Source organism: Camellia sinensis, chromosome 12 (assembly GCF_055761805.1).
Source record: "Camellia sinensis isolate YWXY chromosome 12, ASM5576180v1, whole genome shotgun sequence".
Taxonomy (NCBI): Eukaryota; Viridiplantae; Streptophyta; class Magnoliopsida; order Ericales; family Theaceae; genus Camellia; species Camellia sinensis.
In genome coordinates this window covers 161,510,340-161,526,855 of record NC_138972.1, presented here as the reverse complement: position 1 = coordinate 161,526,855, position 16,516 = coordinate 161,510,340, and the positions used below count along the sequence as shown (strand labels likewise).

At 44.8% G+C, this 16,516-nt stretch overlaps 1 protein-coding gene across 7 annotated transcripts in view; it reads left to right on the top strand.

Moving 5' to 3' along the window:
• Window positions 1-612: 612 nt before the first annotated feature.
• Window positions 613-16,516, top strand: part of LOC114309627 (Tetratricopeptide repeat (TPR)-like superfamily protein) — a 50,882-nt gene continuing 34,978 nt past the window's right edge. For 5 of the 7 annotated variants that reach the window (XR_014345505.1, XM_082896658.1, XM_082896662.1 and 2 more), the window contains exons 1-4: window positions 868-1,348; window positions 1,824-1,885; window positions 2,430-2,522; window positions 14,347-14,409. Coding sequence is in view for 6 of the 7 variants with exons in the window: in XM_082896658.1 (XP_082752784.1) it covers window positions 1,279-1,348; window positions 1,824-1,885; window positions 2,430-2,522; window positions 14,347-14,409 (288 nt within the window). In the remaining variant the exon portion in view is untranslated. Of the gene's footprint in view, window positions 1,349-1,823; window positions 1,886-2,429; window positions 2,523-14,346; window positions 14,410-16,516 lie in introns of all 7 variants that reach the window. The other 2 variants (XM_082896661.1, XM_082896659.1) reach the window with 1 other exon arrangement.

Genomic DNA, 16,516 nt, shown 5'->3' with positions numbered 1-16,516 from the left:
ATCTCATTGTCCATGTATTTTTCACTTTAACAGTTTCTTTTTATTAATTATGTATTGTATTTAAATTTTATTATTATGATTGTAATTCATTTGGTTTCATATATGAATAAAACAAAAATCCTTGTCTGCAAAATTTTAATTAGAAAATAGAAAAATATCAAAATGGGAAATGTAATTCCCATTTCTTTTATAAATATATTTTGAAAAAATACAAATGTAAATAAGAAATTGAGTAATAGGTAATTTAGATATTAAAGACAAGTTTTAATTAAAATACATTTACAGAATAAATAAATGAATAAAATATTCTTATAAAAATCAAATCAAAGAATTGATGATGAACTGACGGAGAGTAAATGTACAACGTGGCACAAGCTAATGCGTTGAATAATTATCCAAGAATGTCCCATCCTTCATGATATAGCCAAGAAATTTTCTTCTTTTTTTAGCCTTTTCTATTATTTATTTATTTATTTATTGGAGGGTGGGGTAAGAAGTCAAAAAATAAAAAATAAAAAAATTATGATAACCTTTTGCATCAGCTGCTTCTGGTGCAAATGGAGAGAGAGAGAGAGAGAGGGGGGGATGATGATGATTTGTCAAGGAGAGAGAGGGGGAGAGAAATGAGAGGCCCAAATTGATAGATAGAGCTTACCATTCTTCTGAGCCGAGCGAGTACAAAGAGAGAAAGCCAAAGGCTTGCCTTATCCTATCTATCTTTCTATATCCTCTCAAAACTCACCCCCCCTCTCTCTCTCTCTCTCTCTCGCTCACCGAACTTACTGTGTCTTCCTCTCTAGCAACTTGCACTTAACTCTTCCTTTAATAAGCTCTCTTCCTTTAATAAGCTCTACCTCAACAAAGTATAACTACACAACAATATCTCTCTCCCTCTATTTATTGGCTAGTGTTTGGCATTGTTTCTTGAGAAGTTGTTCAACTAAGTTCAATAATTAGCTCTTCTTCGTTTTTGTTGTTGTTGTTGTTGTTTCTTTGAATTGATTTTGATGAGAGAGTGTCTTTAAATTGAACTAGCCATTAATTCAATATATGGCACAGCTCTAGCTCTGAACAAGTCTTTTGTATTTCACTTTGTGCACAAAAATCAGGCACTGCTTGCTTGCTAGCAGCTGTTTGTTCGACAAATACTAATTCATAGCATTGTTCTTGCCGTCACAAAATTTGTATCCAAGTTATACAAAAATTCAATTTCAAATTCCATTCCATTCCATTCCATTCAATTCCATCCAATTAGTGTTTGGACTTTGGAGGCACAGAATGTCTCCTAAAACAGGTAAGGCAAAACCCCACAAACCCAAAGGAGAGAAGAAGAAGAAGGAAGAGAAAGGTGTGTATACCATGTGCTGTTATCTTCATTTCTTGTCCAAACAACTATACATTGTTGTATCCATTTTCTTTCTGTTTGGTTGCTGAGAAACCAATGGAAACAAAATAAAAATTTAAGACATCAAAAGTTCTTGGTTTTCATTGATTTAGTTCTTTAAATTATTAAACACCCACATAATTTTTTATACTGTTTTTCCCAAATTTTCTCAGCAACCAACCAAATTATGTTAATTAACAGTCAATTCTTATTTATTTACTAATATTTAAATTTTTTTAATTTAAATTTACAGTTTAAGTTTATTTATTTATTTTTATTTTGTCTGTTGTTCTTTAACTAAACAGGAAGAAATGTTAACCTTAAAATATATTTATATTATTTTTCTCTGATTTTCTCAGCAAGCACGCAGTTTAAATTGGCATTTCATCATTTATTTACTCGTATTTATTATTATTATTATTTTTTTTCTTTTTTGCAGTTTTGCCTACAGTAATTGAAATTACAATAGAAACTCCCGACGAGTCGCAAGTGACGCTTAAGGTACGTACGTATATCGTACTTGGCAGAGCAGTAATCTGCTGCATGCGAGTGTAGAGTAAGAGGCAAGTTAAATTATTATTTTGGGCAAATTACATATACCCTCGAGGTTTAGCTAAATTACAGATATCCTCCGAAGTTTGAGAAATTACAGATACTTCCTGAAGGTTATATTTTCATAACAAATTATGGGGTAATTTGTTATGAAAATATAAATCTCATGGTGCAATTTGTTATGAAAATATAAACCTAAGGAGGGTATCTGTAATTTCTCAAATCTCAGAGAGATGTCTGTAATTTAGTTATACCTCGAGAGAGGTATATGTAATTTGTCCTATTATTTATTTTTGTGTTTCGGATATGACACTAGTTTTATTTTTGAGGAAGATTACAAGAAATTGAAAAATTATTTATCAAAAAGTGGAGAGTGTAATTTTTGTTGTGATTTTAATAAAATAAAATAAAAAGTTATACCTTATATATTTATAATTATTTTTAATCTTTTAATAATCGTAAATTCAACTTATTTTTGTATCGTTCACTGCAGGCAATATCAACGGACAGGATTTTAGATGTGAAGAAGCTATTAGCAGTCCACGTGGAGACATGTCACATGACAAACTATTCATTATCTCACGAGGTATGTCACATGGCATTGTACAATTTAATTACATCCTTTGCTTGCTAAAAGTGCACCAGTGGGCCATTTTGAGGCCGCGTTTGGGACAAATTTTTCATGATTGTTGATGAATTATTTGTTTTGGGGTTAATTATAGCAAGATCCTCTCAATTATCATTAAGTATTATTTTATTTTATTTTAATTATAAACCAGTGTACTTTGAATGTCATATCTTTAATTATGTAAATGTATTACTTTTACATTTTTATACCACCTTTAAAAGATATGTATATATACCATTTTCATAATTGAAGACGTCAATATATATGATTTTATAGTTGAAAGGGGTAAAATGTTTTAATTGTATGGAAAAAAAAAGTTTATGTGAGGATATTAATCTTTTTATTACACTAGTAGAAACTAATTTTTTTAATTACATACAAAATATCAATTTTTTATTTTTTATTTTTTTTTAACTTTTTAATTAAAATCATATCTTCGTAATGTCTTGGTGTGCATGATTTTTTCAAATAGTTTTACAAAATAAACGGTTAAATTATTAAGATAAATTCAAAATGAACCCACAATAGATCATACTATACCGTCCAATTAGGATATCCAACCGAAGAGTATTTGAGAGGGAGATTTATGATTTGGATTGGGCCGTGGTAGTGGTCGGACAAATTGTGGGCCGAACACATTTGGACAGTGGCAGCTTAGACCCATCCAAAAAGGATTTTTGCTCGGTAATGGCGCAGTTGCTGTGGAACCGAGCTACTTGGGCTTGTTGGTGCGGAAGCCGGTCAAGTGAGGGTTCGGCCGAGATGACCGCAGCCTCACTTGGTTCCACGATTCATGCATTAGCTCGGCAGGAAGGCCGACGGCTAACCAGCATGACTTATCCCGAGCTCGGCTTACCGGAATGCAACCAAGCTCGGTCGTCATTAAGCTTGGCAAGCGAAGCGCTCTGGCTAGCTATGCAGCACGGCCGTTGATAGCCGAGATGCTGCAGCTCGGCTGCCGAGCTCCCAGTAGTGTGGGCTGGCAGTTTGGTTAGGTAGCGTTCAGCTAGATTTGTGCTGACAGATGGGATAGTAGCACCACGTGTCGAGAGACTAATGGGAGTAGATTTGGGGCACAGAAGGTATATAAGCATGTCTGCGCCCCCATGCCGTGATAGATGAACATTGGGTGAGACTTACACTAAACACTCAACTCTTTCCTCTCTCTCTCTCTCTATCCCTGTGTGTGTTCTAACTTGATCGTCGGAGGGGTTTCTCGGCCACACACCACCGGGTAGCTCACCGACGTTGTGCTCGCAGGTCGATCGGACAGACAGGGGCTTGGAAGAAAGGAATGCGGGCTTGCCTGAATATTTGCTCCCCGTACAATTGGCGCCATATGTGAGAAAACATATTGAACAAAACCTTGTCTTCCAAGTTCATCTGATCGTCTTGCATGGCGAACAACGACGAGATTTCGTTGTCCGCCATCGACGGTGCCACCCCGGAGTTTGTCAGACGGAGAGAAGGACTCCCAGCCGTTCTAGACATGGCGGACTTAGAGACTTCTCCAAGAGGACATTCTAGAGACGCGTGGGATAAGCGCGGAAGAAGCTTTTGTCATTCGCGGAGTCTAGACGGACACCAGCGGCGGAGAGAATCGCACGCTAGACGTCTGGAACATAAGCTAAGGGACCAAGACGCCGTCATCCGGAAAATGGCGGCAGAGATGGAAGATCTTAAGCGGCATGTCAAAGGGAAGGGTGTAGCTGGAATGGGAGACCACAGTGAGTGCACCCAACTCCGTCGTTCAGGCAGTCAGAGCCAGCGACACATCCCGTCCCTCTCTATCACCAGAAGTTACAAGGTTGAAGATTCTGACGTGCATGCAGAAATTCTAGCGCGCAAGATAGTACCTATCAACCCTCACGTCCGGCAACGACGTCAAGATATTCCTATTCCGCTCGCTCAAAGGACTTGCGGGCAGTCTTGAAAGAGCGGGCACGTCGACGGGAGGCTCAAAGGGTGCCGGCGCTCCAGCGGCTTTCTTACGGGGGACGCGTCAGTGAAGCGGTCGTAATGCCACCACCACGCCCAGCTGTGCCACTTCCCCTAGACACAGATTTGATAAGGCTGAGCGCCTCCCCTTTCTCCCTTGAGATAAAAATCACTTCGCTCCCCACGGGCTCCTACCAGCCAAAGTTCACACTCTACGATGGAAAGACCGATCCATACATGCATGTAAGTCACTTCCGACAGGTTATGGCTGGTCATAGGCAGAATGACACTCTTATGTGCTTTATCTTCCTGTCAAGTTTGGAAGAGCTGGGCTTGAAATGGTTTGAGAGGCTGTCGAAGGGGAGCATCGAACGGTGGTAGCAGTTGGCGGAAGCCTTTGTGACGCGTTTCAAAACCAACACCAGGACGCCAAAGGAAGTTGACCACCTTCTTAGTGTCAAGATGGAGCCAAGCGACACACTCAAGGCATACAACTCCAGATACTGGGAAACTTTCAATGAGATCTTGGATTGCCTGGTCAACCTGGCAATCACATAATATAAGTGTGGTCTCCCGGTCGGACATAGATTGCGGGACTCGCTTACCATGCACCAGCCGACATCCATGGGCCAACTCATGCAGCGCATCAACGAGTACATCCAAGTAGAAGATGATGCGGCAACATCTACCGCGAAGGCAACTCCAGTAGCAGCAGACAAGAGGTCAGCTGGCAAGGTGCACGCGGTCGGACAGGAGCCTAGCCGTTCAAATGATCGCGCCAATGAGTCCGACCGAGGTTCAAATCGTCGAAACCGGGGTAGAGGTCGGCGGAATGACCGAGATGAATACCCCTGCGACGACGAAGCTGATGCAAATAGAAGGCTGAAAGCTCGGACGGGCATCACCACGGTCTTTAAGATCCTAATCTATCGCATACTTAGTGAAATCCGCGACAAGGATTATGTCCGGTTTCCTGCTAAGTTAGGCGATGCGCAAAAAGGCTTCAACCTGCGGTACCACTGCACATTTCATCGGGAGCGCGGACACTGGGCAGAGGACTGTTTGCCTCTGAAGCAACATTTGGAGGAGCTAGTCGCAGCTGGACACTTGGACCTCTACATTGATGGGGGAGTGAAGGCCGCACATCAAGCCCCGGGTGACCCGCGTGGACAGGATGACCAAGAGGTGCCCCCACAAGGAGTTGTTAATGTCATCCACGGTATTGTAGAGCCGGCGCGTGTATGCGAGCTCCAAGGTATGATCAAGAAGGCGAAACACATGAGGGAAGTTTTGTCGGTCTAGCCTGCGATCAAGAGGGGGAAGGCCGAAGAGAAAGACGTGATCAGTTTCTCCTCAAGGGACCTAGAGCGCATTCAGACGCCGCACAATGATGTCTTGGTTGTCACACTCCGCGTCAAAGAATTCGATGTCAAACGTATCTTGATCGACCAGGGAAGCTCGGTCGAGATCATGTATTACGACGCGTTCAAACAGCTCAAACTCTGAGATACAGACTTGGCTCTGGCAATTTCGCCACTGGTTGGTTTCAATTCACAACCGGAGTGGCCTTTGGGAAAAATTATTCTGCCGGTCAAAGCGGGATCCGTGGTCAAGCAAGTGGAGTTTTGGGTATTGCAAGTGCTGTCTACTTATAACCTGATCCTTGGAAGGAGATGGCTTCACGCTATGCAAGCTGTAGCGTCGACCTACCATCAGGTAATGAGATTTCCCTCGGCTATTGGGGCAACTGAGGAGGTTTGGGGCGATCAAGTCATGTCAAAGCAATGCTTTGTGGCAGTGAACGGGAGCCGAGCTGCCAACGGCTTCGTCCAAATGATAGAGGGACCGGCAGACCGGGGGGTCCTAGACGATGTGGGCACCAAAGCTGAGGACAAAGCCGTTCAAGAGTTGGTAGAAGTGCGGATTGACACCGACAGCCCGAACAAGTTCTTTCTGCTCGGCTCAAGCCTCACCGCACAAGAAAGGACCGAGATGGTGGAATTCTTGATGGCGAATATTGAAGTCTTCGCATGGTCGCCTTATGACATGCCCGACATCGATCCGAGCTTTATTTGTCATCACCTGAATGTTTTTCCTGGCGCAAAGCCGATCATTCAGAGAACAAGGAGATCGGCGCTGCACCACGCCAAGGTAGTCGCAGAGGAGGTCAAGAACTTGCTTGAGGCGCGAGCTATTCAGGAAGTGCACTACCCTCGGTGGATTTCGAACACAATTGTTGTACCTGAGAAGAATGGGAAGTGGCGAGTTTGCGTCGACTACAAGACCGTCAACCAAGCTTGCCCTAAAGACAGCTTTTCACTGCCCAAAATAGACCAGCTTGTGGACTTAACGGCTGGACATAACATGCTCAATTTCTTAGATGCCTACCGCGGTTATCATCAGATTGCCATGCACGGCTCTGACCGAGAAATCACCCCCTTCACTACTCTAAGGGGACTCTTCTGCAACCGGGTCATGCCTTTTGGTTTGAAGAACGCCGAGGCAACTTTCCAAAGGATGGTGACCAAGATGTTTGCTCCTCTACTAGGTCAGACAATGGAGGCTTATATTGATGATATGGTGGTCAAAAGCCGGCATCCAGCAGACCACCTGTCCGACTTGGCTAAGATGTTCGCCATTCTCAAACAACACAAGCTACGCTTGAATGTGTCTAAGTGTGCTTTTGGCGTGGGATCCGAAAAATTTCTGCGCTTCATAGTCACAAACCGAGGCATCGAGGCAGACCCCACACAGATCCAAGTCGTGCAAGAATTGAAACAGCCCAGCTTGGCTAAGGACGTACAGCATCTAGCCGGAATGGCCGCCGCGCTTAACCGATTCATAAGCCGGTCATCAGATCGCTGCCGCCCGTTCTTTCAAGCTTTGAAATCCAAGTTCTCATAGGATGAAGAATGTGACCGGGCTTTGGCCGAGCTGAAGGAGTATCTCTCTTCAGCGCCACTATTGGTCACACCGAAACTCGGCGAAGAACTTTGCCTTTATCTGGCCGTTTCCCAGCATGCTGTCAGTGCAGTGCTTGTCCGGTCGGAAGGAATCAAGCATCTCCCCATCTTCTATGTCAGTAAAACCTTGCTACCGGCAGAGTCGAGATACTTGCCGCTGGAAAAACTTGCATTGACATTGATGATGGCCTCCAAGAAGTTGGCGCACTATTTCCATGCTCATACTACCATCGTTTTGACCGAGTTCCCCCTCAAAGCTTTGTTCGAACGGGCGGACTTCTCCGGTCGAATTCTCAAGTGGGCGGTCGAACTAGGACAATTTGATGTCAAGTTCCAGCCGCGCACTGCCATAAAAGCCCACGCATTGGCCGATTTTGTTGCTGAATTCTCACCAGGGACTCATCCGGTATGCCCGGTGGATCTTGTTGCGGTAGACGAGGAGGTTAATATAGTCTCAACTGAAATCACACAGCTCGGCGATGTAGGCGACGCGGAACTTGCGCGCCCAGCCGAAGAACCCTAAACCAATACGACACTACAGCCCAGTGATGCGATGACGGAGTTGGGTATTACCGACCAACCTACTCTGTTCGGTGCCGCATCACCAAGGGGGGAGGAAGTGGGACCAATCAGCATTGACTCAGAAGCGGAACAGTCGAGCGACCGTGGTAACATCAACCTTCAAGCCTCCCAAGACCCCTCAGAATGTTGGAAGCTCTTTGTGGGCGAAATGTGAAAACTTTTTGTTGACAGGGCGTTTAACCGCCACGGTGCCGGGCTTGGCATAGTTCTGATTTCGCCAGACGGGTTGACCATCGAACACTCTTTTACCCTTGGGTTCCCCGCATCAAACAATGAGGCTGAGTACGAAGCGCTGTTGGCTGGGCTCAATAGCGTCCTTCAGATGCACGCATCCGAGCTAATGGTTTACAGTGACTCCCAGCTTGTGGTTAACCAAGTTTCTGGGGTTTATGAAGCTAAGGATTACAGAATGGCAAAGTACCAAGCTCTGGTAAAAGTCCATATTAAGAGATTCCAGGCGATAAGGGTCCAACAGATTGACTGGGAAGAAAACGGCCGAGCAGATGAATTAGCCGGCTTTGCTTCCATGGTCGATAGCACATCTCCCAGCCCTCTCCTGATTGAATTCCTTCCGAGGCCCAGCATTGAGGAAGCCGAGCAGACAGAAGTACTCTGCACCGAGCTAGGTCCTTCCTAGATGGACCCAATTATCCTATTCCTCAAAGATCGGACCCTTCCTACCGATAAAAAGAAGCACATAAAGTCCCGGTGAAGTCAGAGTGATTTTGGCTCTCTCCATCTGGCGCTTTATACAAGAAGTCCTTCACCGGGCCCTATCTCAAGTGTGTACATCCAAACAACGTGGAAGCCTTCCTGTACGAAATTCACGAAGGCATCTGTGGTAGTCATGTAGGGGGTAGATCCCTAGCTTATAGGGCTATCTCGCAAGGATATTGGTGGCCGTGTATGCAGGCAGATGCGCAGAAGTATGTTCGCCAATGCGAGAAATGCCAGAAGTTTGCCCACCAAATCCATTAGCCGGCCAGGGAACTTCATCTCCTCACTAGCTCTTGGCCCTTTGCAATGTGGGGGCTGGATATAGTGGGACCACTCCCAACGGCACCAGGCAACCGGAAGTTCTTCATCGCGGCTACAGATTACTTCACCAAATGGGTAAAAGCTGAGCCTTTGGCAACGATCAAGGAGAAGGACGTAAAACGGTTTGTTTGGCAGAATGTGGTAATGCGGTTTGGCGTCCTAAAGATTCTGATCTCTGATAATGGCATCCAATTCGACGGCCGCCTATTCAGAGGGTTTTGTGAAGACTTGAAGATAGAATTCTACAACTCTACCCCGGCCTACCCGCAGTCTAACGGCCAAGCCAAAGCATCGAACAAGATCATTCTTGATGGGTTGAAGAAACGGCTTAAGAAAACCAAGGGAAAATGGGCCGAAGAACTCCCAAGCGTCCTTTGGGCCTACCGAACAACCCCGCGGCGATCTACCGAGAAAACTCCTTTTGCCTTGGCATATGGCATGGAGGCGGTCATCCCTTTGGAAGTTGGTATGCCCACCTTCAGAAGTGAAAGTTTTGAGCCCGAGCTAAACTTTGACGCCATCGCGCTGGAATTGGACCTCGTGGAAGAACGCCGGGAAAAGGTTCTCATCCATGTGGCCGCCTACCAACAAGAGCTTTCTAGGAAATGCAACAAGACGATGCACTCCAGACCGTTCAAAGTAGGTGACTGGGTTTTAAGGAAGGTCATGGGCAATACCCTAGTGCTGGTGAAGGCAAGCTAGGGGCAAACTGGGAAGGACCCTACAAGATAACCAGTCTGGCGGGCAAAGGGGCATACCACTTGGAGGACTTAGAGGAAAGAAGAATACCCCGGCCATGGAATGAGGCCAACCTCAAACTGTATTTTTTTTAGCTTTTGTTTTCTTTTTGTGCAAATGAATTTTTTGCCTTACACTTCAGAATGTAATATTCTTTTTGTCAATATATAGAAGTGTCTCATCTTTGCCTTAGCATTCTGATTGTTGCTTTTCAATTATGAGATTCTCAACCGAGATGTTTACTCCGATTGAAAGAGTTGATGTTTTGCTTAGCTGTGAGATTCTCAACCGAGATGTTTACTCTGGTTGAAAGAGTTGATGTTTTGCTCAACTTTGAGATTCTCAACTGAGATGTTTACTCCGGTAGAAAGAGTTAACGATTGCTCAACTTTGAGATTCTCAACCGAGATGTTTACTCCGGTTGAAAGAGTTGATGTTTTGCTCGACTTTGAGATTCTCAACCGAGATGTTTACTCCGGTTGAAAGAGTTGATGTTTTGCTCTGCTGTGAGATTCTCAACCGAGATGTTTACTCCGGTAGAAAGAGTTGACGTTTTGCTCAAACTTTGAGATTCTCAACCGAGATGTTTACTCTTGTTGAAAGAGTTGACGTTTTGCTCAACTTTGAGATTCTCAACCGAGATGTTTTACTCCGGTTGAACGATTTGATGTTTTGTTCCACTATGAAATTATAACCGAAATGTTTTACTCCGGTTGTCTGAGTTAATGATTTACTCGACTTTATCATTCAAATCGAGATGTCTTTTCCGGTTAAATATGTCGAACAAGATGGTTTGTTTTGCCGAGGTAATTTGTTCGGCTGAAGTTATTTAGTTTGAAGACCGTGCAAACACTTGATGAAAATAAAACTTTTTCATTGATGTGAAAAATAAGTACAAAAGTTGGGGCACTTAGCCCGATTACATGTTCAGACAAAAAGAAAGAAGACAAAAAAGACAAAAACTAAGTCAAAGAGGACAGGTCAGCGAATTCATCCCCGGCTGCGGTTGCCTCCAGGTTGACCGTGACTGTGGTTTCTTGGACGCCGGTCTCAACTTGGTCAACCTGCTCAGTGCGGTCGTCTACCTCAACATTCTCCTGGCCGTTCTCCGGACCTTTTTCCTCGGCTTCAGCCTGCAACGCGGTGAAGACGTCGTTGGCGTAGGGCACCATGTAGATTGGCAGGAAGGCAACGGGAGGACAGGCAAACATGTCGGTTCTAGATCCTTGGCCGAGCTGTTCACAAGCAGCCTTCCAACCGGACTTGAAGAATATGTCCTTAGTGGCCTTGACCTGCTTGGTGTAGTTATCCTCAGCCTCCTTGAAATCGGTGTTGTTTGCTTCGTCCACCTCATCCTTTCTGGACTGCTTCAGCACATCTAGCTCGGCTCGAAGAGCGTCTCTCTCTTTTTCGGCTGCCCCCAGTTGACCGAGCAGTTTGGAGTTGTCAGTATTTGCTATCTCCAAGGATGCCTTAGACCGCCCCAGCTCGGTCTGAAGGTGTTCCACTTGGTTGGCAGAGTCGGATGCCTTCTGCCGAAGTCTATGAATGCGCTCCAACACCAAGTGTTGTTTCTGGATGGCCTGTAGAAGTGGAGTCTGATTAGAACCGAGCAAACACTTGGAAAATTTTGTAAAAGCTGGAAAAATGCTTACCCTGGTCATGGACTTGATCGAGGACTTCACCAACCGAGTGTCCGGTACATGGTTGCTGCCGACCACGTCGCTCGGCAGAAGCAAGGCTTTGGATAGGTCAAAGGCGAGTAGATGCTCTTTGTCACCTTTGACCGAAGCATTTGCTGGGATCTCCCTACCCCGATGCTTCAGTTGTGGCCTCCAAGGCGGTATTGGGTCAGCTGTCATCGCGGGTTTCTCGGTGTTTAACTTCGTAACTAGCTTGGTGGAGGGGTCGGCGGTACGTGGCCTTTTTCCAGCCCGACGGCTATCTCTGCTTGCTTGCCCGACGACAGGAGACGCCAACGCGACTACGGTCCCGCTCGGTTGACCGGCAGTATCTGTTCGGGTTGGGATGCTCGGTAGCTCGGTGAAGGTAGCCGTGATGAGGTTTCTGATGCGACTTCTCTTAGCCATCTCTTCTGCCTTGGTCAGACGGATGAATGGAATGTCAGGTAGGGTGGGATCTGGAGGCGGAGACGGAGCTCGAAAAAAGTCTGTGACCTTACTCCGACGTGGAGCGGAGTACCTATATGTCGGTGTATAACCGAGAAGCTCGTGGCAATCCCGATTGCGGTAGCGGAGCACGGTTTTGATGGCTGCTTCGTTGGAGTAGTGATAGTTGGCTTGCAAGGCTTCGATTGCTGCAAAGGAAAGAAGAAAAATGTTAAGTATAGCAGAGTATAGAAAGGCAATCGACCGAGCAAGGTAGCACGGCTTACATGTGGAACTGAATTTCTTGCTAATGAACCAGCCCGGTATGTCGGCTGTGTCGTAGTTACCGGACACCCAGAAAAAATCGTCATTATGTAAGTCCTTGTCCGAGGTGTTGGTCACTATCTTCTCCTTGCCCGGTCGGATTTTCAAGTAATAGGCAAGGCCATTGCTTGTATGACCGAGGGTATACTGGCGGAGTATCTCGACAAGTCGTAGGTTTGTTCCTAGCCGGTTGTTCTACTCGTGGATCCCGTTAATTATGCGGAAAGTGTTGGTTGACACCTGGGTTGGTGCTATCCCTGTGCGCCGCAGGAAATCATTTATTAAGGGGTTGACCGGGAAGCGGAGGCCTCCTTCTATTATGGAAAGCACGGGGAAGGGGCATTGTTCTAGTCTGCCCCAGGGCGTCGTTTCCTCTTCACCGAGCTCAAGGTGAACGTCGTCCGGGATACCGAATTCCTCCTAGAACGCGGCTAAAGCGGCCGGGAAGTCGACCATGAAGCGGTAGCGACTCATGTCTAGCCGACTGGTTTTAGTTCGGTTGAATTGGATTGACTTAAAGCTTGTTTGACGGCTGCTAGGTCTTTGAGAGCCTCGGTATTTGGTGTGTGGTCCCCTTGGACTCTGCAGGAAAAGGATGGCAAGCGTAAGTGGAAGCGCGGTTGGGCAAAATGAGCTTGATTTTAGCTCGGTCATGAAGAGTGCCAGACCACCTCGGTCGCGAAAGTAGACCAAGGAGCTCGGTCGCTCAAGCGGACCAGATGTTAGCCTCATCGAGCGACCAAGCCTTTTGTCTACCTCGATTTCTACTAAGGGTAAGGCAAACTTGTAATTTGCTTGGTCTCAGTGTTTTTTGGGATCAAAAGAAGACCTGGAGCCCGGTCTGCCCCAGATTTTCAAGTGTTCATCACTGGAATTGAAGAACAGCGAAGAAACCAGGGGCAAGTGAGGGTTTTGGGGAGGGGTATGTCCAAAAACCTACGGATTTGGTGCCCTAAAAGAAGAAATACCAAATGAAATAACAATAACAAGAGATGAAGGACTTACCAGTTAAGGGCAGAAGCTTATCCTTCGAACACGAACTCTGGAATAGTAAGAATGAAAGGGCAGGAACTCTGGATCGACAAGGAAGGAGGAAAGCCACTAAGAGGAGATTGAAGGAGGGCTTAGTGCGTTTATAGGCTATTGAGACCGCCAAAAATTTGAATTGAAGGGACGTGATGGTTGGTTGCTTGAGGTCAACCAGTACACGACACGTGTCATAATGGCGGCGGCGTCAGTATTGAAGAGTCAGGATGGCAAGTCGAGGCGTCGAGCGGGCAAGTTTTGAAGACAGGTATGTCAACTAGCCCGATCACTGTCTAGCAGACTGTGAACCGAGGAAGAATTATCCCGGTCAGAACAGGTAATCCCAATCACGCTTGCGCGGACGGAATTAAAGGGCAATTGAGAAGGAGATTTATGATTTGGATTGGGTCGTGGTAATGGCTGGACAAATTGTGGGCCGAACACATTTGGGCCGTGGCAGCTTGGACCCATCCAGAAAGGATTTTTGCTCGGTAATGGTGCAGTTGCTGTGGAACCGAGCTACTTGGGCTTGTTGGTGCGGAAGCCGGTCAAGCAAGGGTTCGGCCGAGATGACCGCAGCCTCACTTGGTTCCACGATTCATGCATTAGCTTGGCAGGAAGGCTGACGACTAACCAGCATGACTTATCTCGAGCTCGGCTTGCCAGAATGAAACCGAGCTCGGTCGTCATTGAGCTTGGCGAGCGGAGCTCTTTGGCTAGCTATGCAGCACGGCCGTTGATAGCCGAGATGCTGCAGCCCGGCTGTCGAGCTTCCAGTAGTGTGGGCTGGCAGTTTGGTTAGGTAGCGTTCAGCTAGATTTGTGTTGACAGATGGGATAGTAGCACCACCTGTCGAGAGACTAATGGGAGTAGATTTGGGGCACAGAAGGTATATAAGCATGTCTGCGCCCCCATGCCGTGACAGATGAACATTGGGTGAGACTTACACTAAACACTCAATTCTCTCATCTCTCTCTCTCTATCCCTGTGTGTGTTCTAACTTGATCGTTGGAGGAGTTTCCTGGCCACACACCACTGAGTAACTCACTGCCGTTGTACTCGCAGGTCGATCGGACAGACAGGGGCTTGGAAGAAAGGAGTGCGGGCTTGCCTGAATATTTGCTCCTTGTACAGTGTTAATTCTTTGTTTGGTTCTGATTTTTGAACTCAGAGTTCTTGAGAATTGAATTTTTTATTTTTAGTGAATGTTTTTAATAATTTAAACAAATTTTTTACTTTTAAAATGCACCTAACCTATATTTACCTTAAAAGTGAAATATTTGTAAAAAAAAATATTTTAAAAAATCAATAAATACACAAGAATATGAAAATATATTAAATTTTTGTATTTTTTGTATTTGGTGAATTTTTAAAAGATGTTTTAAGTGTATTTGTGTTATGTATATTTAAAAACTAAGATATTTGCATCAAATATTAAAAAAAATTAATGAAAACAAAATAATATAAAAAATAAAAAAAAACTCAATTTCCTAAGAAGTGGGTTTAAAATTATGAGACCAAACAAGCACTACAAAAAAACTTGTCTTTTGCGACGGTAAACGGCCGTCGCAAATGCCCCGAAAGCCGTTGCTAATGTCTTTTGCGACGGTAATGTGGCTTTTTGCGACGGTAAGGGGGGGTCGCGACAGACGGGGTTGCAAAAGACCTTTGGCGACGGTATGTACCGTCGCCATTAGTTTCTGCGACGGTATGCCAAGTTTTTTGCGACGGCATTTTTCCCGTCGCAAATAATGGTGAAAAAATCACTTTTCGCGACGGCACGTAATTCCCGTCGCTAAAAGTGATTTTTTGAGACGGGAAAATTACCGTCGTTAAAGGCTCTGGCATCATATAAGTATTGGCGACGACACGGTTTACCGTCGCTAAAGGTGTCCTGTACATTCAATAAGGCAGCTTTTGCGACTGTGTTGGTACCGTCGCAAAAGCCTATTACTGGTTTTTGCGACGGGTTCTTCTCCCGTCTCAAAAAATAAAAAAAAATAAAAAACACTGCTGATAAATTAATAAAAAAATTAAAATAACCTGTATTAGATAAAAAATAAGTATAAAAAATTGAAAAATTACAGAATAATATAAATACGTACATAAACAAAAATTGACAAATAATGAAAATTAATAATATTGTTCAATTCATAGCAATACAGAAATAAAAATTCAGAACAATAAAAATTATGCCACTACATAACGTCGCATAATACATACATAATGTTGCTCCCAAATTTAAATAACATAAATCAAAATCAAAATCAAAATCAAAAGTTTTCGTCTTCATTCGTTCGTGGGTTACAAAAACAAAAATTAGTCATAATCTTGATACGCCCGCATTCTAGAAAAAAGCCAACTGCTACTCAGGAAATATCTGAAAAAAACAAGATAAAAATAATTAAAAACCATATAATGTGTTAATATTTTAATTATAGAAAAATATAAAAAAAAATTGATTACTATATAATTAGAAAGATAGTTTAGTAAATAATTTTGACAAACCGAAATCCGGCTCTAACTCCCAAACCGGGAACCCGATTCGAGCCCCGTCTTCTCCCACAAGTCTCTCGTGCCTAGGCGGTCGTGTGTGCCAAGTTTCGTGCTAAACCGACGCCGTTTGGTGATTTTGGGGCGTTAACGCCTCGAATTCAAGTTTCTTAAGGAAGTTGTTTGCCTAAAGTGAAATCCGGCTCTAACTCCCAAACCGGGAACCCGATTCGAGCCCCGTCTTCTCCCACAAGTCTCTCGTGCCTAGGCGGTCGTGTGTGCCAAGTTTCGTGCTAAACCGACGCCGTTTGGTGATTTTGGGGCGTTAACGCCTCGAATTCAAGTTTCTTAAGGAAGTTGTTTACCTAAAGTGAAATCCGGCTCTAACTCCCAAACCGGGAACCCGATTCGAGCCCCGTCTCCTCCCACAAGTCTCTCGTGCCTAGGCGGTCGTGTGTGCCAAGTTTCGTGCTAAACCGACGCCGTTTGGTGATTTTGGGGCGTTAACGCCTCGAATTCAAGTTTCTTAAGGAAGTTGTTTGCCTAAAGTGAAATCCGGCTCTAACTCCGAAACCGGGAACCCGATTCGAGCCCCGTCTTCTCCCACAAGTCTCTCGTGCCTAGGCGGTCGTGTGTGCCAAGTTTCGTGCTAAACCGACGCCGTTTGGTGATTTTGGGGCGTTAACGCCTCGAATTCAAGTTTCTTAAGGAAGTTGTTTGCCTAAAGTGAAATCCGGCTCTA